Source organism: Camponotus floridanus, unplaced genomic scaffold, assembly GCF_003227725.1.
Source record: "Camponotus floridanus strain SB8 unplaced genomic scaffold, Cflo_v7.5 scaffold64, whole genome shotgun sequence".
Lineage (NCBI taxonomy): Eukaryota > Metazoa > Arthropoda > Insecta > Hymenoptera > Formicidae > Camponotus > Camponotus floridanus.
The window spans coordinates 1,040,719-1,061,002 of NW_020229814.1; the positions used below are offsets into that span (position 1 = coordinate 1,040,719).

General features: G+C 37.6%; 2 protein-coding genes across 3 annotated transcripts; both read left to right on the top strand.

Annotated features, from left to right (window-relative positions):
• The first annotated feature begins 144 nt into the window (after nt 1-144).
• On the top strand, nt 145-4,092 carry LOC105252165 (sorting nexin-14). Its single transcript, XM_011259436.2, has 9 exons — nt 145-227; nt 377-620; nt 785-1,168; nt 1,285-1,597; nt 1,676-1,831; nt 1,906-2,030; nt 2,161-2,219; nt 2,560-3,389; nt 3,458-4,092. Exons 1-9 carry the CDS (start codon nt 145-147, stop codon nt 3,868-3,870), a joined length of 2,607 nt encoding a protein of 868 aa, XP_011257738.1. The 3' UTR covers nt 3,871-4,092.
• A 132-nt stretch (nt 4,093-4,224) lies between these two features.
• On the top strand, nt 4,225-20,276 carry LOC105252168 (protein decapentaplegic). 2 transcript variants are annotated; one of them, XM_011259441.2, is made up of 5 exons: nt 4,225-4,311; nt 4,502-4,879; nt 5,241-6,520; nt 12,443-12,879; nt 17,359-20,276. In XM_011259441.2, exons 4-5 carry the CDS (start codon nt 12,477-12,479, stop codon nt 18,210-18,212), a joined length of 1,257 nt encoding a protein of 418 aa, XP_011257743.2. In that variant the 5' UTR covers nt 4,225-4,311; nt 4,502-4,879; nt 5,241-6,520; nt 12,443-12,476; the 3' UTR covers nt 18,213-20,276. The 2 variants fall into 2 exon arrangements, with proteins under 2 accessions (XP_011257743.2, XP_011257742.2); XM_011259440.3 differs by lacking the exons at nt 4,225-4,311; nt 4,502-4,879; nt 5,241-6,520 and adding an exon at nt 11,339-11,725.
• Nucleotides 20,277-20,284: the final 8 nt, after the last annotated feature.

Below are 20,284 nucleotides of genomic sequence, written 5' to 3' on the forward strand. Positions count from 1 at the left end.
CGTTATCATTCACGAATGGATAGTGTGATTCGCTGCTCGAAGGCGCTCGAACTGTCAACAACTGTCAAACGTCAACAACTGTCAAAAAAAAATATGACTACGTATGTAATGTCTGCGATGTCATAAGTGCTCCAACGAATAAATATGCAAGATTTATACTTTTTTAATATGGCAGTATTGGCGATCATTATTTTACTCGTCGCATTCGTCATAATTGTTCTTAACAGGTAAATATCATTCTTGTGTTTTCCTCAATAATATGTATTATGAACCTTTCATACAAGAAAGAGAGAGAGAAAGAGAGAGAGAGATTATTTTTATTATTTATTATTTTTATTATTTTTATTATTTTCTAATTTCTCTAATCTTCTTTCAGCATTGTATGGATATTTGTAGTGGCCAGCATTTATGCGATTAGCAGTTATTATGCTGTTCAACTGATAAGGTGCATCGACAACTTATTAGTGAGGTTCAATATTATAAATGACAACTTTATCACAAAATTTGCAATCAAGGATTCATGCAGTGTTTGTAGCAATAACACCTGCAAGAGGCACAAATTGTTGTCACATTCGACAAAGATCAAGGTACCAAAGGATTTCGACCATGCGTTAGAACAGGTAATTACAATTGTTAATAAGAAAATCATTATATTTTGCAATTTACATATTGCATTTATTTATTTATCTTTATAGAATTTAATTTATATATATAATAATTTATACAATTATTTTTTATTTATTTTTCATTTATATACATTGATAACAAACATGTTAATTTGTAGCTTTTAGAAGAGCTGCTGCAAATTTATGTCTGCGCATGGTACTCTGATTTCTCGACGAATGAAGCCTTCATACAACAGTTGCGTTTAGCTATAACGACAGCAGCGAAAAATATCGCTATTCGATTGTTACGTGCGGATATAGGGGACATCACGTTCACCGATCTCATTCCCTTGGCTATAAAACATGCTCAGGATTGGAATGCTCTTGTAAAAAAATCAAAAATGGATGCTAAAATGCCCCAAGATTATGTAGAAAGTTATCTGGGTTCCAAGATTCACCCAGCTGCTTACTCAAGAGAAGCTGAATTGAATTATTTACGAGGATTAATCACTGCACTGCTGCCACATTTGTTACCTGCCATACATGTCTCGACAAATAACAAAGTATGTCATTTTGAGATTTACTTTTATATGTGAATTATTTAAGAAATTTATATTTAAGAGCGAAAAGGGAAAAGTTGATTATAATACTTTGCTTCTTTCAATATATATTTTTTTAGGTGATACTTCGGGAAATTTTAGCCAATTGGGTGCTACTACCAGCAATTGATGCACTTGCAGATCCGGAAAATATAAATATGTTGGTGACATTATCCACTCATCATGATGGCTCTCTATCGAATTCAGCAAAAACTATTAATATACCGATGCTGCAATCGTGGGTGACGACAGTGCATCCACATATCATCACCCACAATTGTTTCAAACCATCTTTGAATGAAGTCTTGAGCGATCCTGAGCTGTTATATATGTTTATGCAACACATCAAAGAATCAGGACCTATGAATCTTCTTCAATTTTGTTTAGATATTGGTACATGCAATTCTTTTGATGTGTTATGTTACAAATTTTACAGATAATACTCATAATTTATTGTCTGCCATCCTTTAGATGATCTCAGTAAACGTATGTTAAATCCGGAAATGTCATCTAGCGCTGAAAAAAGCTTATACATAGATGTTCGAAATTTGTATACAATATATCTTGATCCTGATGGTCCAGAATACTTGTATTTACCATTGCATATAACGCAAGGCATACGACAAAGTGCGTAATTCGTTAACTGAATAATTTCTGCTTCATATTATTAGATGGATACATGAATGTATTTATTTTTCCAGTATTAGAAGGTGGACCAGAAAAAATCCAAGAGCTACGAACATCACGACCTTTCTATCAAGCTCATCAAGAAGCACACGCGCTCTTAGAAAGTACCTGTCTACCCTCATTCCATCATAGTTATCAAGTAAATATAATTTCGACTTATTTCCTAATTTCCTATATTATTGTTATATAATAATTTTCTAAATATTTAATCTTCAATATTTAGAAAATTAATGAAATTTTTTATTTAAAAAGCAATCTTTGTGTTTCAGCTATACAAACTTCTCTGTGGTCATTTAGTGTCTGAACAAGCAAAAGCCACTGCAGCCAAGTATGCTCTTAAATAGACACATATTAATTAAATTTGAAACTCAGAAATATTATTTTTCATTTTTAATGTTATTGTATCATTTAGTTTATTATTTATATATCTTTTTCGACATTATATTATAGTTTATATATCTTTTTCGACATTATATTATTATTATTTATATCATTATTTATATTATTATTATTTATATATCTTTTTCGACATTATATTATATTATTACATTTTAAAACATTTTTTGAACATGGTTCATACATATTAGTTTTTAAAATAAAACTTTTAATTTTATAATGATCTTGTAAAAACACAAATGCGTATAAATAATCTATTCATTTGTAATTAGTGCGAGTGGAGGTGCTATCTCTACGCGGCCCAGCAATCAATTAAGCAGGATGGATGGTGTTTCACGTACAACGCTTGACGGTACCCCGTTTCCATTGCAACATGTCTATCCGGTCGAGGAGGTAGATTGCACAGCTCGAGCATACAACGAGATCAAGAGCTTCGGCGATAAGTCTCATCGCGACTTGACGACGTGGCGAGTCGCCATCCCGCACGTGGACGGCGGTGGCACGCAACCAGTGTACATGATCGCCATCCACAGCGTGGCGGAGGCCAAATCGTGGACAGTCCTGCGTCAGGATCAAGATTTCTACACGCTGCGGACGCGACTCGCCGAGTTCCACGGCGACAAGGAACTGAACGACTCGCCCTTATCATCGCGCAAGAATCCCCACTTGCCCCTTGCGGCTAATCGTCAACGCTACGAAGAGTTTCTGCAGAGGCTGCTGTCTAAGCCGATGTTGAGAAGCAGCGAGCTCCTCTACACCTTTCTCACGACGCCAAACCTGAAGCCGTACTTTGCCAACTACAGCACACCCGACATCGGCATCCTCTATCAGAGCGTGACCTATAAATTGCGAAAGGAGAAGGGACAGCACCTCGACAAGTTTATGAGTACTTTTTTGGCGTCCACGAATATAAAGTACGAGCATATGGATATGGGTGTCGAGCCGTTGAGCGAGCACAATCTCGACGACGAAAGCAAGAGAAGTCTACTGAATGGGGCGTTTGGCAATAATCTGAATCTACCTGTCCCTTTGCAAAATGTTCCATGCGATTTGCCGCAGCGTGATCATGTAAAAGGGGCAAGTTTATGCGTCGTGGAAGCCGGTAAGTTGAAATATTTTTCATATCTTTGTGTGCAAAAGATCAATCATCAATGATAATGTTATTTACAGTGGATGGTCTGTTAGATATGCCTCCGATTATTTCGCGACTTTTCTGGATGTTTGCCTCTTTATCGCGCAAGAGAGTCGATCCCATTGTGAACACAATGTTCTACAACATGTTGATCAAGCTTTTGAGTGGGGGTCGTGCTTCTATCGTCGTCAAGCTTTTACATGCAAAAATAACAGGCAGAAATTACATGAAAGATTTCTCCTCGCAAGCAAGATGTCGAGATTATTACGAAGCGGCCAAAAAAGGACTGTACTCCTTGTTACCATGGTGGTTACTTGGGATCTCCAAGTCTTGGAACAGCTTGATGGACTCTTTATTAGATCCTTTACAAAATGCACCATTTAATAAACATCTGGCATACCTTCTGCTGGATCACCTCTTGGTAAATCTTTTCCCAGAAGCAAGAGCGTAATGTCCTTCGACAAAAACACGAACAGTAGTACATATAATTCTAATAAAACAACTTGTACAAACATACACAATTATTTTTTGTGCATATGTAGTACACATGATAATTTCGCGTGAGTAAAAATTCCTATTGAGATCTATAGGATCTTTATACATTAAAAAGAAATGAACGAGAGCATCTTATGATCGAGAATGACTATAAATAATAAGGATCGATTTATTGCAATAAATGTGTATAATTTGAACGCGACGCGTTTTTTATCTCGATCGATAAGGAGAGGTTCTGACATATCGATAAACGGTAAAATCATTCTCTATATCGATAAAAAAAATCTTCATTACCGACTTTCACTTCATATATTTCCTCATCAGATGTGAAGAAATTCTCTCGTGTGTGGAGCTCGAATGTCCTCGATATATAACAGTCTGGAATAATAAACACGAGGTAATTATAACGTGCGCAATTGAATCCGACCTGTGGTCTCCTAGAGACGTTCAAGTCTCTCCAACGATATTCGATCTGCATCTGTGTTTCACGCGATGCAAAATAAATTTCTATCACCGATTTCGCGTGATTACATGATGATGGGGGGAGGGGGTGGACTCGTTAAAATGGGCCTGAAATTTTTCCGCAGATCTCGGGATCTATCCTGCGAGGGATACGAAAAGAAGGGAATGGAAGACGAAACGAACGGAATAGGGATTCCACTCGCAGGCGAGCAGAGTGAAAAGCGGGAGAGAGAGAGAGAGAGAGAGAGAGGAGAGGGGGTGAACGGTAGAAGGGGGAGCACAGCAGCGGCAGACTGGCTGGTGGAGCGAGTCCGAGAACGCGTGCGAGCGAGAGAGATGACCGAGGGTGCGACGAGGAAGAGACGAGTAAGTAATGCGCAGGAACGGACGCTGCGAGATGACGTTCCCGAGAAGGAGAAGGGCCACTTCTTTCTCCTCCCCCTTTGACGGAAGCCAAATTTTCAAGCAGCCATCGCCATCGTTAGAAATAAGAAGAAAATTAGGTATCGTTTAAGGATAATTAAATATGAGTAATTTTCTCTTTTCACGTATTTTTTGCACACATTGTATATTAGAATGATTAATAATTATGTATTAATTAATTAATAATTGTTTTATCAATCTAATTATCAATTTAATTACTATAATTAATCATTCTAATTAATTATTAATAAATCTGATAACAAATAATTAATCTTAATAATTGGAGATTTGGCTCAAATAGTTAAAAAATCAATCATTCGAGTAAAACGTTAAAATAAAAAATATCGAAATAAAAGGATATATAGTAGTGAAAAAAGAAAAATAGAAAAAAATCAATATATCGACATCGAGATCGCGCGACTTATCGATCCTTTTGAACAGGTCCCAGGAGGGAAGAACCGAACGCGAATGGAATGCACTGGAGTCGGACGCGGCGGTCCTGGACGATCGGGACAGGCGAGTGGGGGCTTCCCCTCGCCCCCCCCTCCTCTTCCTCCCGCCGCGGCCCGCTGATGGCGGAGGAGGAAGGGCCGGTGGAACGGAGCGCGCTCCGAAACGGGGTCCGGGGTGCGCACACGTTCGCGGCGCGGCCTTGCCTGGACCCTCGCTCGCTCTCGTCGCAGCCAGCGAGAGATTATCGTGGGAATAGCAGCAGTCAAGTCAAGTCGAGCGGCTTCCCAGGACGTATCGTGACGTGTTACTCGTCGTAGAAGAGGAAGGAAGAGGAAGTGGTGTCTCGTCGTGCTTCGTCGAAAGTGCATCTCGCGAAAATCAGGAGAGAGAGAGAAAGAGAAAGAGAGAGAGAGAGAGAAACGTGGAGAAGCTCTAGGAAGCTGGAGGAAGGAAGCGTCAGCGACGACGGAGAGGATACGTCGTATATATACCGTATACATACTCGGCGAGGCCAGATTCCGTGCGCCAGGATACCTGTTGATAGGTCGCGCAGGTGTACCAAGGAGGGCCCCTTCCTCCCTCTCTTCCCCTCCCGTCTCGTCTCGGAGCAACGACGAGCAGAGAGAGAGAGAGAGAGAGAGAGAGAGAGAGAGAGAGAGAGAGAGAGTGTGTGTGAGCGAGTACGTGCGCACTCTGGGTGTACGTGCTCCTTCGCACTCCTCGAGGCGAGAATGATCCAGGTAAGAATGATCGCCTGAACTGGCGCGTGAGGATCAACGTGCCTCCTACCCATCGGGACCAGACGCCCGGCCGCGAGGCCGTATATGGTGCCGTGGACGAGAGCGCAGTCATTACGAGGAACAACAGTCGTCGGGCAGGGAGCGCGGATCTTGAGCGAGCGGCCGAGAGCCCGCTGTCACCGCAGCCACCGCTGTCATCGTTTACCTCCTCGTCGCCGCCGTCGTCGCCGTCGTCGTCGTCGTCGTTCTTACGTCGCTTATCCTGCATCCTCGGACGACTCGCTTCTTGTCTCCTACCTACCCCCCTATCTCTTTATCTCTCTCTCTCTCTCGAACGCCGAAGAGGAGCGCTGCACTCCTGGATTTCGTGCTGCGAGTCTCGCGCGCGCGCGCGCGCGCGCAAGAGTGGTGCCGGTGGTGAGATTATTACGTGGTGGAGTTGTGCGTTGCGAAGGGAAGACGGGGGAGGGGGGAGAGGCCCCGTTGAGATGCCGTGGCTGCTCGAACTACGGACACGGGATTAGTTTGGTGAGCGACAACAGTCTCTCTATTCATCTCTCCGTCTCTACTTCTCTCTCGCTCTCTCTCGCTCTCTCTCTCTGCTTCACGACCGCGAGATTCCTTCTTCCATTTCCTTTCTTTCCGATCTCGCACTTTCGTCCCACCCTTCTCCCCTCTCTTCCCCACTCCCTCTACTCTCCGACCCACTTCTCCCTCGACCGCCACCACGGCTGCTTATTGTCGCTGGCGCGCTTTCCTCCCCCCACCCCCTCCTTCTCCTTCCCTCCCCCGCCCGGTCCGATTATTTTAGACGATGACGCGCGTCTCCATACGCTCCGCGAGATGATGATGATGGTGACTTCGCGCATATACACGACCTTATCCTTGTATATTCCAGCGCGTCGCATTCCAGCGTCGCGCTGGCAGCGCTCTCCCCCGAAACGGTTGTTTCCGTTTCACGCACAGGTAGAGATCTCCCCCTCCCTTACGCACCCTCCTGCGAAATCGTTGAAACAAAAAAAAAGAAAAAACCGATCGTCCGCGATTCCAGACCAGAAGAGACCGGCTACGACGGTGTCTCCTCGCGCGGGTGGTCTCTCTCTCTCGCGGAGACGACGTATTTCCCCCCTCCACCCCCTCCCACTTGTTCTAATCCAGCGCTCACGCGAGCGAGCGAGCGTGTTTATCACGGGATCGTCCCGATTGCGCACATTCCCGATCGGATACACCACTCATATCGACCGGTGCCTAGGATAATCAACACGATTGATTAATCAAAAGTCTTTATTTTCAACTGGCTAATAAGTACACAGAGAAAAATATTCTACTGCCAAGAAAAGCGATTACTCAGTTTATTTTTCCTTTTTCAAGTAATAGTTTTCTCCAACAAAGAATATATTCTTGATAATAATCTTAAAATATACTCATCACAATTGTTAGAAAATCTCATTATCATGTACTCAAAAGAAGAATTTATTTTCTCTTCAAGAATATTGTAAAGTTGTATCAAAGAAAAATCAAACTTACTTTACGTCAACTCTTGTAGTAAGCAAACCAAATTTTTGTTTTAATTTAATTTTCTTGACTAAAATATTGCACTTATTAAAATTCAGAATATATTCAATTAAATTTAATGCTTGTGGTAAACTTATGATATATTTGCGGATATACAAACTTATGATATACTTAAAATAATTAATATTTACTTGAATACAGTATACATTTTTCTCTGTGTACATTGCAATATTGCCGCAATATTGCTGCAATGTAACAACACTGGTCTGTGCTGTATGGGATTGTGTCCGATTGGGACTCACTCTTTATCTCGGCGAGCGGATACTTTTGCGCGCCCCGATACATAGGTGTATATATGTACCCCCCATAATGCACCTGGAGGAATGCGAGAGCGTCGATGAGGTCGCCTTTTTCCACGCGCGCGAGTACACAGAGAAAAATGTATACTGTATTCAAGTAAATATTATTTATTTTAAGTATATCATAAGTTTGTATATCCGCAAATATATCATAAGTTCATCACAAGCATTAAATTTAATTAAATATATTCTAAATTTTAGTAACTGCAGTATTTTAGTCAAGAATATTAAATTAAAACAAAAATTGCTTTGCTTACTACATAAAGTAAATTTGATTTTTCTTTGATACAACTTTACGATATTTTTGAAGAGAAAATAAATTCTTCTTTTGAGTACATGATAATAAGATTATCTAATACTTGTGATGAGTATATTTTAAGACTATTATCAAGAATATATTCTTTATTGAAGAAAATTATTACTTAAAAAAAGAAAAATAAACTGAGTAATCGTTTTTCTTGGCAGTAGAATGATATTTTTCTCTGTGTAGGTAAAGTCGGGCTGAAATTTGTCCGTCCTTGAAAAAGACGATCTCTCTCTCTCTCGAAGAAAGGATCTTTGTAAGCGCATAGTATTATACGAACACCGTGTGTATATTACTTAATGCGCGCATTCCCCAGAGCCAAGACCAAAAGAGAGAAAGAGGGAGGAGGTGGGGGAGGCAGAGGCGGCTCGAGCGGCTCTGGCGAGCGGGAGGCGCAGCAGACAGCTTGGCTCTGGTCCTACCAACCTCTTTCCGTCCCTCGTTCGCTCCCTGGTGCTGCCAGAGCCGGGAGGAACGGGGGACCCCCCCTCGTGCGGACCCCTCTCTGTTGTATCCTTTAGCGAGCGAGCCCACCATATTGTTGGCCCACTGTCATCTGCGAGCCCGAGGAAACGCGTAATCGGGATTGTGCGTGTCGGATTTCGATCCTTCACGCGATCGAGGAGCTTCGATCCGTCTCTTCTTCTCCTTCATTATTGACATAAATATAGTAGCGCGTTCTCAATTATCGTACGCGTGACGTTACGAGGGACGCGTGGAGGGGGAATGGGAAATTGGATTGGCGGAAATTGAGGAAATGTTGAAATTTCAACCGCGGAAATTGTGTGTATCTCAAATATCGACGGCAGGAGCTATTAATTATCGAACAAAAATAGCACACGTGTCTATAAATTTAGGGGATTCAGTAATTGACAGATTTTTTTATCCTTCTTAAATAAAGATCTATCAAGATTTATCGAGAAATTTGTTTGGATATTGAAAGACAGTTCCCATAGAGCACAAACCATTATTGTTATATTGTTGCAGCAATATTGCAACAAGATTGTTGTAATGTAACAACAATGGTCCATGCTGTATGGGTTGTGTAAAAAATGTTGGAAAATATAAGAGGACCTTTTTCTTCCTTTTTCGAAAAGGATCTCATACTCGATGTTTCTTAGGAAAGAATTATTAATGTAGTAACGCGATATGTATTAATGTGAGAATACCAGAGTGTGCACGAATACCGGGAACTCGAAGTCTGCGTGCCTGTTTTATATAAAACCAAGAAGAGGAAAATATATCGCGGTCAATTACGAGAAGCGGTATTTTGCCAATAATCTCCTTAATACGCTCATTGTGCATGCATGATTTATTTAAGTGCCTCGCACGTTCTTGAATTTTTAATATCGTTTGGACACTTTTATTAAATCGCTTCTTTTCTTTCGGTTTCTTGCGATATTTTTTTTGAAAGATCTGCAATTATCACGATTTCTTAAAATTTCTGAAAATGTCGAAATCGAGTCTACACTATATTTTTAATTGCTTTTAATTTTTACTTGACGTAAAATGCTTTGCTTTATCATAATATTTTTTCTTTCAATAATTACAAAGGAAAAAATATATTTGTAGAAAAATAATTTAATTGTATGTAAATTATTACATACTCACACATAATATTTGCATAGAGTTAGATTATTTTTTTTCTGAAAGAAAATTATATATATATATATATATATATATATATATATATATATATATAAATTTTTTTATTAAATCAAACTTTGTAAATTATGTGTATCTGTAATAATTTATATAAAATTAGATTATTTTTCCACAAATATTTATTTTTCTCTTTTAATTATTTAAATTATTTAAAAAATAAAATATCATGATAAAGCACAATTTATATAGAGTTTGATTATTTTTCTTTAAATATTTACTTTTCTCTTATAGTTAAAAAAAATATGATAAAATAAAACTCCGTTTTATGTCAAGCAAAAATTAAGGTCTGGAAAACATACAATTATAAATTTTTATAATAATAATAACAATAATACACACACACACAATTGTTCAGAATTTGATTATATTTTTTTTCGTTTCAAATATATATATTGTTCATCTATAATACTTATCTTCACTTAAAATACTTCTTTTGAATTTTTTTCGCTCAATGGTTAATGTTACTCTATATTAAAAAAAAATAATATTATAAAAATATTAAAATAATATAAAAAAAAATAATATAAAATATTTTCTTCGTAGAACAACAAAAGAGCGGTTTGTTTTTTCTTCGCATCATCTGGCACTTCTCACACATCTCTCTGCGGCTCGTCATTTGACTCGTTTTAACGCAGACACGCATAACAAAAAAGGATATATATTCGCCGATCTTGCGAAGCATTTTAGCAGCGAACGAAATCGAAAGTCGACGGAAACACACAATATCCGCTTAACATTCATCGATAATACTGTGCATAAATATATTGGTGCCTTCGAGAAACGCACGTTTAAAGTCCGCTGGATAAAACCAGTTTCGTCCGCCCGCGCCCGGAAACTCTATCGTTAATGCACGCAGCAAGTATGTTACAACAACGCAACGCATTGTGTGACGGATCGATCCCGAAATTACCTTAGATAGGATCGTAATACTCGCACGCAAAATTGCGTCTCACGAATTTGACGTTTGACGCTTCAAATGTCACTCGCGATGTCACGTGACTCGCGACCCTCTCTCGCGCGTGTCCTGTCATAAACAGCTGATTCAATGAAAAAAAATGCAGAAACGATGCTTTGATATTCAGATCCATTGTAAAAATCCTTGGATCCGAATTTAGCCTCACGAGATTTTCTAATAATAGAAAGTTCCAGTGTTTTCCAATAAATTTTATTATACGTTCACGTTATTAATTCGAGATCAATATTTATATCCTTTTCGAGTCTGTCATTTATCAATTTTCAATCGCATGAAAAATCTAGAAAGAATTTCGCGCATTATTAGGTAGATACTAATAAACTATTGCATACATTTGCATATTACTATTATTAAATCAAAATATTAAATAAATATTATATCTCGACTTATCAATTCATCGAGTCATTATATGCGATTTTTTAGCCGTACAAGCTATACTTATTGTGAGATTGTTATTTACACGTATATTTTATCATCTTTTCTGCATTTTATATTCGCGATTTTATTGTTACTTTAAAAGAGAAAAAAATATAGAATGCAAATTATTAAATCCAGTAAACGATCACATTCAATTAAACGCGCACTTTCAATTCAACATTGATTTAATCAACAATGTATAAGGTGTCTCGAATGTATTAATCGGTAATTTTAACATTTCTTAATACATAATCACCAGCGTTTTCGAGGATATTTTCGAATCACCATATATAAGATTGTACAGAAAAAACACTGGATGGGTCGAGACTAAGAGAAAGCGATTACTTTGAAACAGAGCCTGATCCGACGAATCCTCAGCATTCATTGGCGGGTCTAGGAACTGTTGACCAATCAAATCCAGATCCTGAGTCTCCGGAAAGATCTCGCTTCTTCTGCTGAGTCAGGGAAATTATGCAGCTGACTAAAATTTCTGATAGCAGGTGAAGTTGAAGAAGGAACGTGAGAACCAAATCGCACCTTTACTATGAATTTATGGAGGATACTTTCGAAAGAATGTCTTCATTGTATTCCCACTGTTGGTCCCTCAATTTGTTTAAAAACGCTCTTCTATTGTCATGCTTTGTTTAAGTATTAAAAAAGAGCTTTATCTGTTGAAAATATCTGAACAAAAGTAAGCTCATTCTCGACCGATTCGTCGGAATGATTACTTTCAAGTATAAAACGCATCCATTTGTGCTTCAGGGATTATGATTTATCTCTGAGAACGGTTGTCCACCCCTCCCACAAATTCCTTCGACCTGGTCACATTACTTAATGAACTCCTCAGTTCTACTATCGCCCTGTTAGGTAAAAGGTGTCTTCTTCAGTACCTTCCGTGACCCCTTCGAGGAAGCCCAGCTGGTAGAAGATAGTGTTAAAGACTCAGAGCAGTGTTGAAAGCGTGTTGTAATTATTTACACCTAATTCTAACGATATTCATTTCGCTAATTTCGTTGCAAAACCACATTTAAAATTTAATCTGTGTGAATCCGTAATCCTCAGTAAGATTTCAAGATACTCCTCTCTCCTTCCCTTGCTCTTAACTTAAGATACATCCTTTCAAACGCGTTAAGACTTAAGGATACAATCGTTTTATACAAGTAATTATTTATTGCTCATTGTTTAATCGAAATTCTAATGTGTTTATGTGTTTTCAGGGAGGTAACGCGTCAAGTGAGTGACGACGTCACGATGCGCATGTCGCCGCTGCCAAGATTAGTGCTCGTGGCAGCAGTCACGCTGCTAACAAGTGCGAATGCTAACGCAGAGACGGGCCTACGCATTGACACGAACACTGTGTCGTCGTCGTCGTCATCAGCATCAGCATCAGCATCAGCATCAGCATCAGCATCATCGTCATCATCGTCGTATCGCTTTGAGACGGTGAATCGCGAGCAGGTAATCGCCGGGATGGAGGCCAGCCTACTCTCCCTCCTAGGCTTTGAGAAGAGACCCAATCCTCAGGGCTCGGCGTACGTCCCGGAGTCGCTCAAGAAGCTCCAGGCCCATCAAAACACCATCGGCATCGCGGATATCGCGAAGCGGGGCATTCATGCGCGATCGGCCAATACTGTTCGCTCGTTTCCACATGTCGGTGAGTGTCGATTCCTTTTAATCACACACGGGAAAAGATATACGAGAAGAAACTCCAGGCTCCAAGAGGTCTATTCTCTGGAAAAATACGGAATTTTTTGAAATTTCTTTTTTTATCTAGATTAGAGAATTCTTGGGGTTTTATTGATCAAGGAATTTTTTTTGAAATATTTTCTTTGATATGAATTTTATCTCTCTTTCGATTACAAGTGATCGATAGTCCGTTGAGTTATCATGAGTTGAATTATACGCGTTTAAATAAATATTATAGATAAATAAATATATTTTTTTATATCTTAACGAAATATCGATTAGTGATTTAATATATTAATTGAATTATTTTCACAATTATTAATAACTTGGGCTATTAATTTATGTAAATGGCTCCTTATTTTTATATAACATTATTACACACAATAAGAAAATTTATTTCAAAAAACTGCCGAAAATTTCTCTAATTTTACTTTGAGTTTGCATACGCGTTATATATTTCAAAAATGGTGCTAAGATTCTTATATAAATATACATGTACAAAAGCCACTTTGATCAAGGAGATCCAATGAAAACGATTAGTATTTTCGCTAGTTTCTTTTCACAGTTTTTTAAATATTCATCTAAAAATTTCAATTTATCAAGAAACATTAGAATAATATTAGTAAAATTAATTTAACTAAATTAATTCAACATTTATGTCTTGCTTAAATATATTAATGTTACATTTAATCTATGTTGCATCTTTCTTTGAATTAGCATTGCTTTAATACTTCCTGAAACGATAATGTGCACAGGATTAATCCTACATGTAATAAAATAAGAGATCTTACACCGTACATTCGTGAATCATTGAACGATGGCTCAAGAACTATCGAGTTGGGATTCGTAATTCTCGAAAACAGGTTGGCGACTCTTTCGACTCTCAGTGAAAGTGCAGTAGTAAATGGAATGCAATTACGCCCGTTATCAATCGTCATTCGTTCTACGTCGTCGATAAATGTGTATGACGAATTTCCATACGACTTGCATTTTGTGAATTCAACATTTTCTTCGTCCATATCAATGCTTTTGCCGATCACTATAATTCTCACGCGATTATCCTGCACACATTGTCATCCTGCATCGGTTTTTGGAAATTATTTGATTTTTTATATAAATAACGATAGCAAAAGTACACATTGTTGTAAGCAACGACATCGAAAATGTGAACAGAAAGATTATCTTGGAATTTCTTATGGACTTCACAAAGTAACAAATTTTGACAGATTGCAAAATATTTATATAATGACAAATTTTGTTTCGCTACTGATATGTAATTTTAGGAAAACATTTTATCCTATAAATTATCTTGCGCACATCTGACGTAATTAATGTAATTGCTAATAGAATAGTAGACAGTAAAAGATTTATTTTGTGTGTTAAATCGCTTTATGCAGGAAATAATTCTCTTCGACAAAAAAGATCTATGCTATCGTTTACTATATATCATAAAAGATAAAACTTCATATTTAATTTTCTTCCAAAAAATTATTCATAATTTATTATATAATAGTTTGTTTAATTTTATCAATAATATATATAAAAATTGCACATACAACATATTAAATTCTCTAATTCAATTCCTCTGCAATATTTGCAGAGATTGCTACAGAGATTAATTGATAAATGAGAATAAAAATTTTTAAACTATCAATTTTTTCGTCAAAACAATAAATTTAAAAATAATAAATTTTCCAAGATTAAAATTAAAAATAAAATAAAATAATATTAAATTATATTAAAATTATATTAATTTATACAATATAATATAACAAAATTATTCTTTATATTATAATTATTATTCTTTAATGTAAAACAAAATTTTTCTAATATATAATACATAAAAAATATAATGTATGTAATATAATATAAAGTAACTTATATATATTATATTATTAATATTATATAATTAATTTATATTATATATAATTTATATTATATATAATTTATTTTATATTATTAATATTATATATATAAAATATTAATATATTATTGAAAGTATATATATTACTAATAATTTTTTAAATTATGTAGATATTACTTTATATAAATTATATAATAAATTAATAATTAATAATTAAAAAAATTATTAATATATACACTTTCAATAAAATATTAATATTTTCTTAATATTATATTAACTAAAATTTCTTAAAAAGGGTCCTTTCCATAGATCTAACAGGCTCTAATATGTTGTGTGTTTACGCGATTCGCAGGAATGGCATCTGAACGATTTCAACCGACAAAGGACCCTTTGGCCATCGTCGAAAGCGTGCCGTGGAGTCCTTCGACAAAAGGAAAAAGGAAAGAAAGAGAAGAGTCAGCTCCTTACATACTTTATCTCGCTCGTGTGGGTTCGCTATCGGCAGATGATGATACCACTTTGGAATGCCGAGGGACCTCTCGGACAGCCCGTCGTTACCTTTCTCGCTCTCGGGAGGTCCATCTTCCGTCCCAATGATTCACATCCGGATGTGAGTTAGGCCCTAGACATTCCGACTCTCCGAGGCGAGAATAGCCTCGCTGTATTCAAAACGATTCCGAGGTAGTTCCGCGCCACTAAAGTGCTAGATAAAGCACTCAAGGGTATGGAGAAAGTGCTACGAGCAATTAAGAAGGATGCGCAAAGGATGGAAAGTGCTGGGCATATCGCGAGCCTGACAAAGGTGTTTATTATCGTGTTTCGCGATGAAAGATACGTTGCTCGTTGAAAGGACATCGCTTCAGATGGAAAGAGAATACGAAGAGATCGAGAACTCTAATATTATCAGCCTCGATTTTATTCTGACATGATTTTACTTCGACGACGTTTTATTTCGATTTTCTTGCTACAAATTTAATATTTCCGACAATCTGAAATCTCAACTCGTTGACATAATATTGGTTTTAATAGAAATGAGTCTAACAAGGGTGATTTGATAGGAACTTGAATTTGAAGTTATTCGAGCCATCAATATCTTGCATAATCATGACTAATTCAGTTCAAAAGATCTCTGATAGATTTAAGATAAAATTTATTTTTTGCAGATGATTTATATTAAATTCAATATATCTGGAAAAAATAGATGGAAAGACTAAGAAGTGTCATAATTAAAGTCGAGAAAATTGTATATGATCTATGAAAGCAGAAGATGCGGAGACTGAAAAATTTATAAAATTACAAAAAAAAATGTAATCAATATTCTGGATATTTGCTAATGTGTATTATTGAAGAGCGTATTTTTGATATAAAATCTAACATAGTTGTAAATTATTGAATGTCTGTTCACTCTTTCTTTTAATTATATATAAATTTTATATAAATAAAAAAAGATTTTATTATTTTCAGAAACTTATAGAGGAAATTTTTTATTAATTAAAAAAAAAATTTAATTGAATTGTACAGAAACTTCTTAATATTTCCGCTATTCGCTTTCCCACAGAAATGGCTAGATTTTACGTAGCATGCTCGGCACGCAACGACGTATGTATGCGTGTCTTAGAAACAACATCGGTTCTCTCATGAAATTTACATACGTATTACACAAATTGCGACTGCAATCCACTGTTTTCGAGTCATCCGAGAAAACAAAACTGCGTCATCGTACATACATTTAACTTTATATCTGCTATTTTCGAAGAAGCGCATAAGTTAAATTGCACGTACGCGTCTCATAAGATATATTTGCGTAGGTCACGTGAAAATTATTCCGACTGATTAATTTATATATGAATGTCGTAAGTTATTAAACACACACATGGTCTCTGATAAATACGACCAGGAGGAGGAAATTTAGAGAATCACCTCCATTGAATTTATGAGCAGGCTTCCTGCAAAACCGGTGATTTATTTTTAATTCGATTGCGACCTATGAGATAATGCGTCTTTAAAAGCTGCGTGGAAAACATCCAGAGACGTGAATTTTATTTTGCGATACTCTTCGTAGAATCAATTTAAAAACCGAGAGAATCCTTTCCTCGCTTTCTTGTTTATTTAACATATATTATATAAAATTCTATATACATATAAGTCAAGAAAATTATTATATTGTATCATATATTATATGCTTTTAATCAATTTTATTTAATTATATTTTATTTCATATTTTATTTAATTAATTTAATCCTTTTTTTTAATTAATTTAAATTAATGTGATTAATTTAATTTAATTCCCATACAACACAGAACGTTGTTGTAACATTGCAGCAATATTGCAACAACATTGTAATATTGCCACAATTAATTAATGTAAATTAATTTGATTAATTTCCCAGCAAACACTAAGTAACAGTTATATAACTGTCAATTATAATTTCCCACTCAACAATATAACTGTTACATGTTATGTAACAGTTATATAAATGTTACTGGTGTTTGCTGGGTTAATACATGAGCAACACATAATCTCCCAATCTATCATATACAACTTTAAATATCTATGCAATAATATTTTCCTTTTCTTTTCAGAGAGCGAGGTGGACGACAAGTTTACATCCCCGAATCGCTTCCGGCTGTCCTTCGACCTAAGCAGGATACCCGCCAGCGAGACGTTGCAGGCGGCACAATTGAGCCTGTCGCGCGTCGCGATGCCGGAAGCGCAGGATGGATCCAATAAGCACGGCCGGGTGATGGTGTACGACATAGTTCGGCCCGGAGTGAAGGGTCGCAGCAAGCCGATCTTGCGGCTGATCGACAGCAAGGTGATCGACACGACGAAGAACGCGACCATCAGCCTGGACGTGCGTCCGGCCGTGGAGAGGTGGCTGCGAAACCAGCGCGACAATCACGGCCTCCTGGTGCACGTGACCGGCGTGCGCGCGCGCGCGCGCGAACACGTGCGCCTGAAGCGGGGTGCCGACGAGCACAAGGACGCGTGGGTCGTGAAGCGGCCGGTGCTCTTCACGTACATGGACGACGGCCATCGCGAGATGGCATCCGCGAAACGGATAATGGACAGGCGTGCCAGACAAGTGGCATCGCGGAAGAACCGGCGGAAGGACGGCCGGGAGAATTGCCGGCGGCATCCGCTCTACGTGGACTTCGCGGATGTCGGCTGGAACGACTGGATCGTCGCGCCGCCCGGATACGACGCCTTCTACTGCCACGGTGATTGCCCGTTTCCTCTGGCGGACCATCTCAACTCGACGAATCACGCGATCGTGCAGACGCTCGTTTACTCGACCAAGCCGAACATGGTGCCGAAGGCGTGTTGCGTGCCGACCGCGCTCAGCTCGATATCGATGCTCTATCTGGACGAGGAGAATAAGGTGGTGCTCAAGAATTACCAGGACATGGCGGTTCTCGGATGCGGCTGCCGCTGAAGCTCCACGCTTCACTTTTATTAGTTGGCGAGGAGGGGGAGTACATTCGTCTCGAGGAATTCGTAGAGCTCGAGAAGCAATCGCCGATGTGGAGGCGGAAACAATGAAAAATAAAGGATATTTATTCCGCGCGTTACTTGGATCCCAAACTCACGTTTTATACGTTAGCGTAATTATTTGATGGATGCATCGAATAAGAATTATACATGCGAGTATAGGTGATATGAATTGTTTATATTGAAAAGAGAAAGAATTATAAACGAGAATAGTATATAATAGAAATGTTGGAATAATCCATTTTTTTGACAGACGAGACAAATGAGGGTAAAATAAAAGTAAACGCTACATATCGCCTCAGTAAACACTAATTTATATAATTGTTAGTTGTAATTTCCCACTCAGAAATATAACTGTTATAACTGTTATATAACTTTCTTAGTGTTTACTGAGGCTATTCAATGACATGGATAAAACTTTCGCAAAATTTATTATATATCGGGGGAACTCGGCTTTTTAAAATTTACGATTTATTCATATAAAATTATTCCATCCAGATCGAGAGATTCACTCTTCGCGATAATCGGATATAAAAGCTGACTTTTGTTACATGCTTGAGATGATAGCTCATTCGATGGATCCCGATTAAGATCTTATAGTAATCCTCGAATCTAATCAGCGATTGATTAAGCTTTTAATTATTAACAAAATCGAGTAGGAGTGATGATTAGAGTAGTTACAGTCAAAGAGTGCGTGTTGTCGAGAAGAGAGTAATTGGAATGACTTGTAATCACCGTATTCAGTTGCAAATTGCGCGGCAACTTGCGATGGAACTGATGGAGTTTCTTGATAGAACACGATAATAAGAGCGACTACCCGGTCATGAACCAAACCTAATTGAAGAAAATGACGGGGGAATTGACTCTCTCCTAAAAGCGATGATCGAGAGGTACAATTTTGCGAATTAACATCCGCCCAATCTCCGTCAAACGCGTCGTTCGAATCTTTGAAAGACACGAGTAACAATGAGTCTTCAGAGAGTTTGCGTGCGTGTCTGTATGTGTAATTCTACTGCATTCTGTCCTCGTTCTTATATACTTTTTATCAGCGGTTCTCATACTTCGTCAGTTGTTTCGCGCGATCGAAATCTTGCCAAGTTTTTCGGCGATTCTCCGGTAATTTAAATATCCAGGCTCCTTCGATCGTGTTCGATTATTTTTATTCGACCACATCAACAAACGCACAATTTTATAGAGAACGATTATGAAGGAAATTGTGTTTGGTACACGGATCACGCGGATTATATTCGTATGCGCGAGAGACGAACCCGATGGAGCATACTTAATTCGCGAATCGGAAATAGAATTCGCGGAATGCGAATGTTTCATTGTACGTCTCTTTATTAATAGACGCGTTGCTAATCAGGGATCATCGAGGAAAACACGGCGACGCACATCGTGGACCTTGAACGGAAGCGTTTCATCTCGACTCGTTTGCTTCCTTCAAGTGGTCGAAGCGACAAAGTGATTGCCTGATGAATGATAGATCCCAGAAGTCGAGTCTCAATCGTTCCATGAATTTGTAATTCTAATGTATCATCTTGACAAGACGAAAATTATGTTAAATGATGAAAGACACAAGATCTAATATTTTAATTTTTTTAAATTTATTTTTATTTTTTCATACGTGTATAAATTGATTTATCTAATTGATATTTATCCTCTTTTTCTTGGAGAATTCGATTAAACTTTGCGAAAATGGAATAAATAGTAATGTGCATGGTAGAAATGATTTCATAATTTCTTCTTCTAGCAAAGAAAGAATAATGTAAATCCATATCGGAATTCAATTCCGGAATCTATCATTTCTTTTCCTTTCTTTCAATTAATTGGCCAACTTTGAGTCTAATCAATCTGGCCATAAACTGATAATAAAGTATTAATCAACAGTTTCTCACATCAAGATCGATCACTTACAATTAGCAGGCAATCACTTTATCGCTTCAAGTCACTCGCCATTTCACGAAATATATACGTTCTTTCTTTCTTTCTTCATATATATAATAGACACGCGAG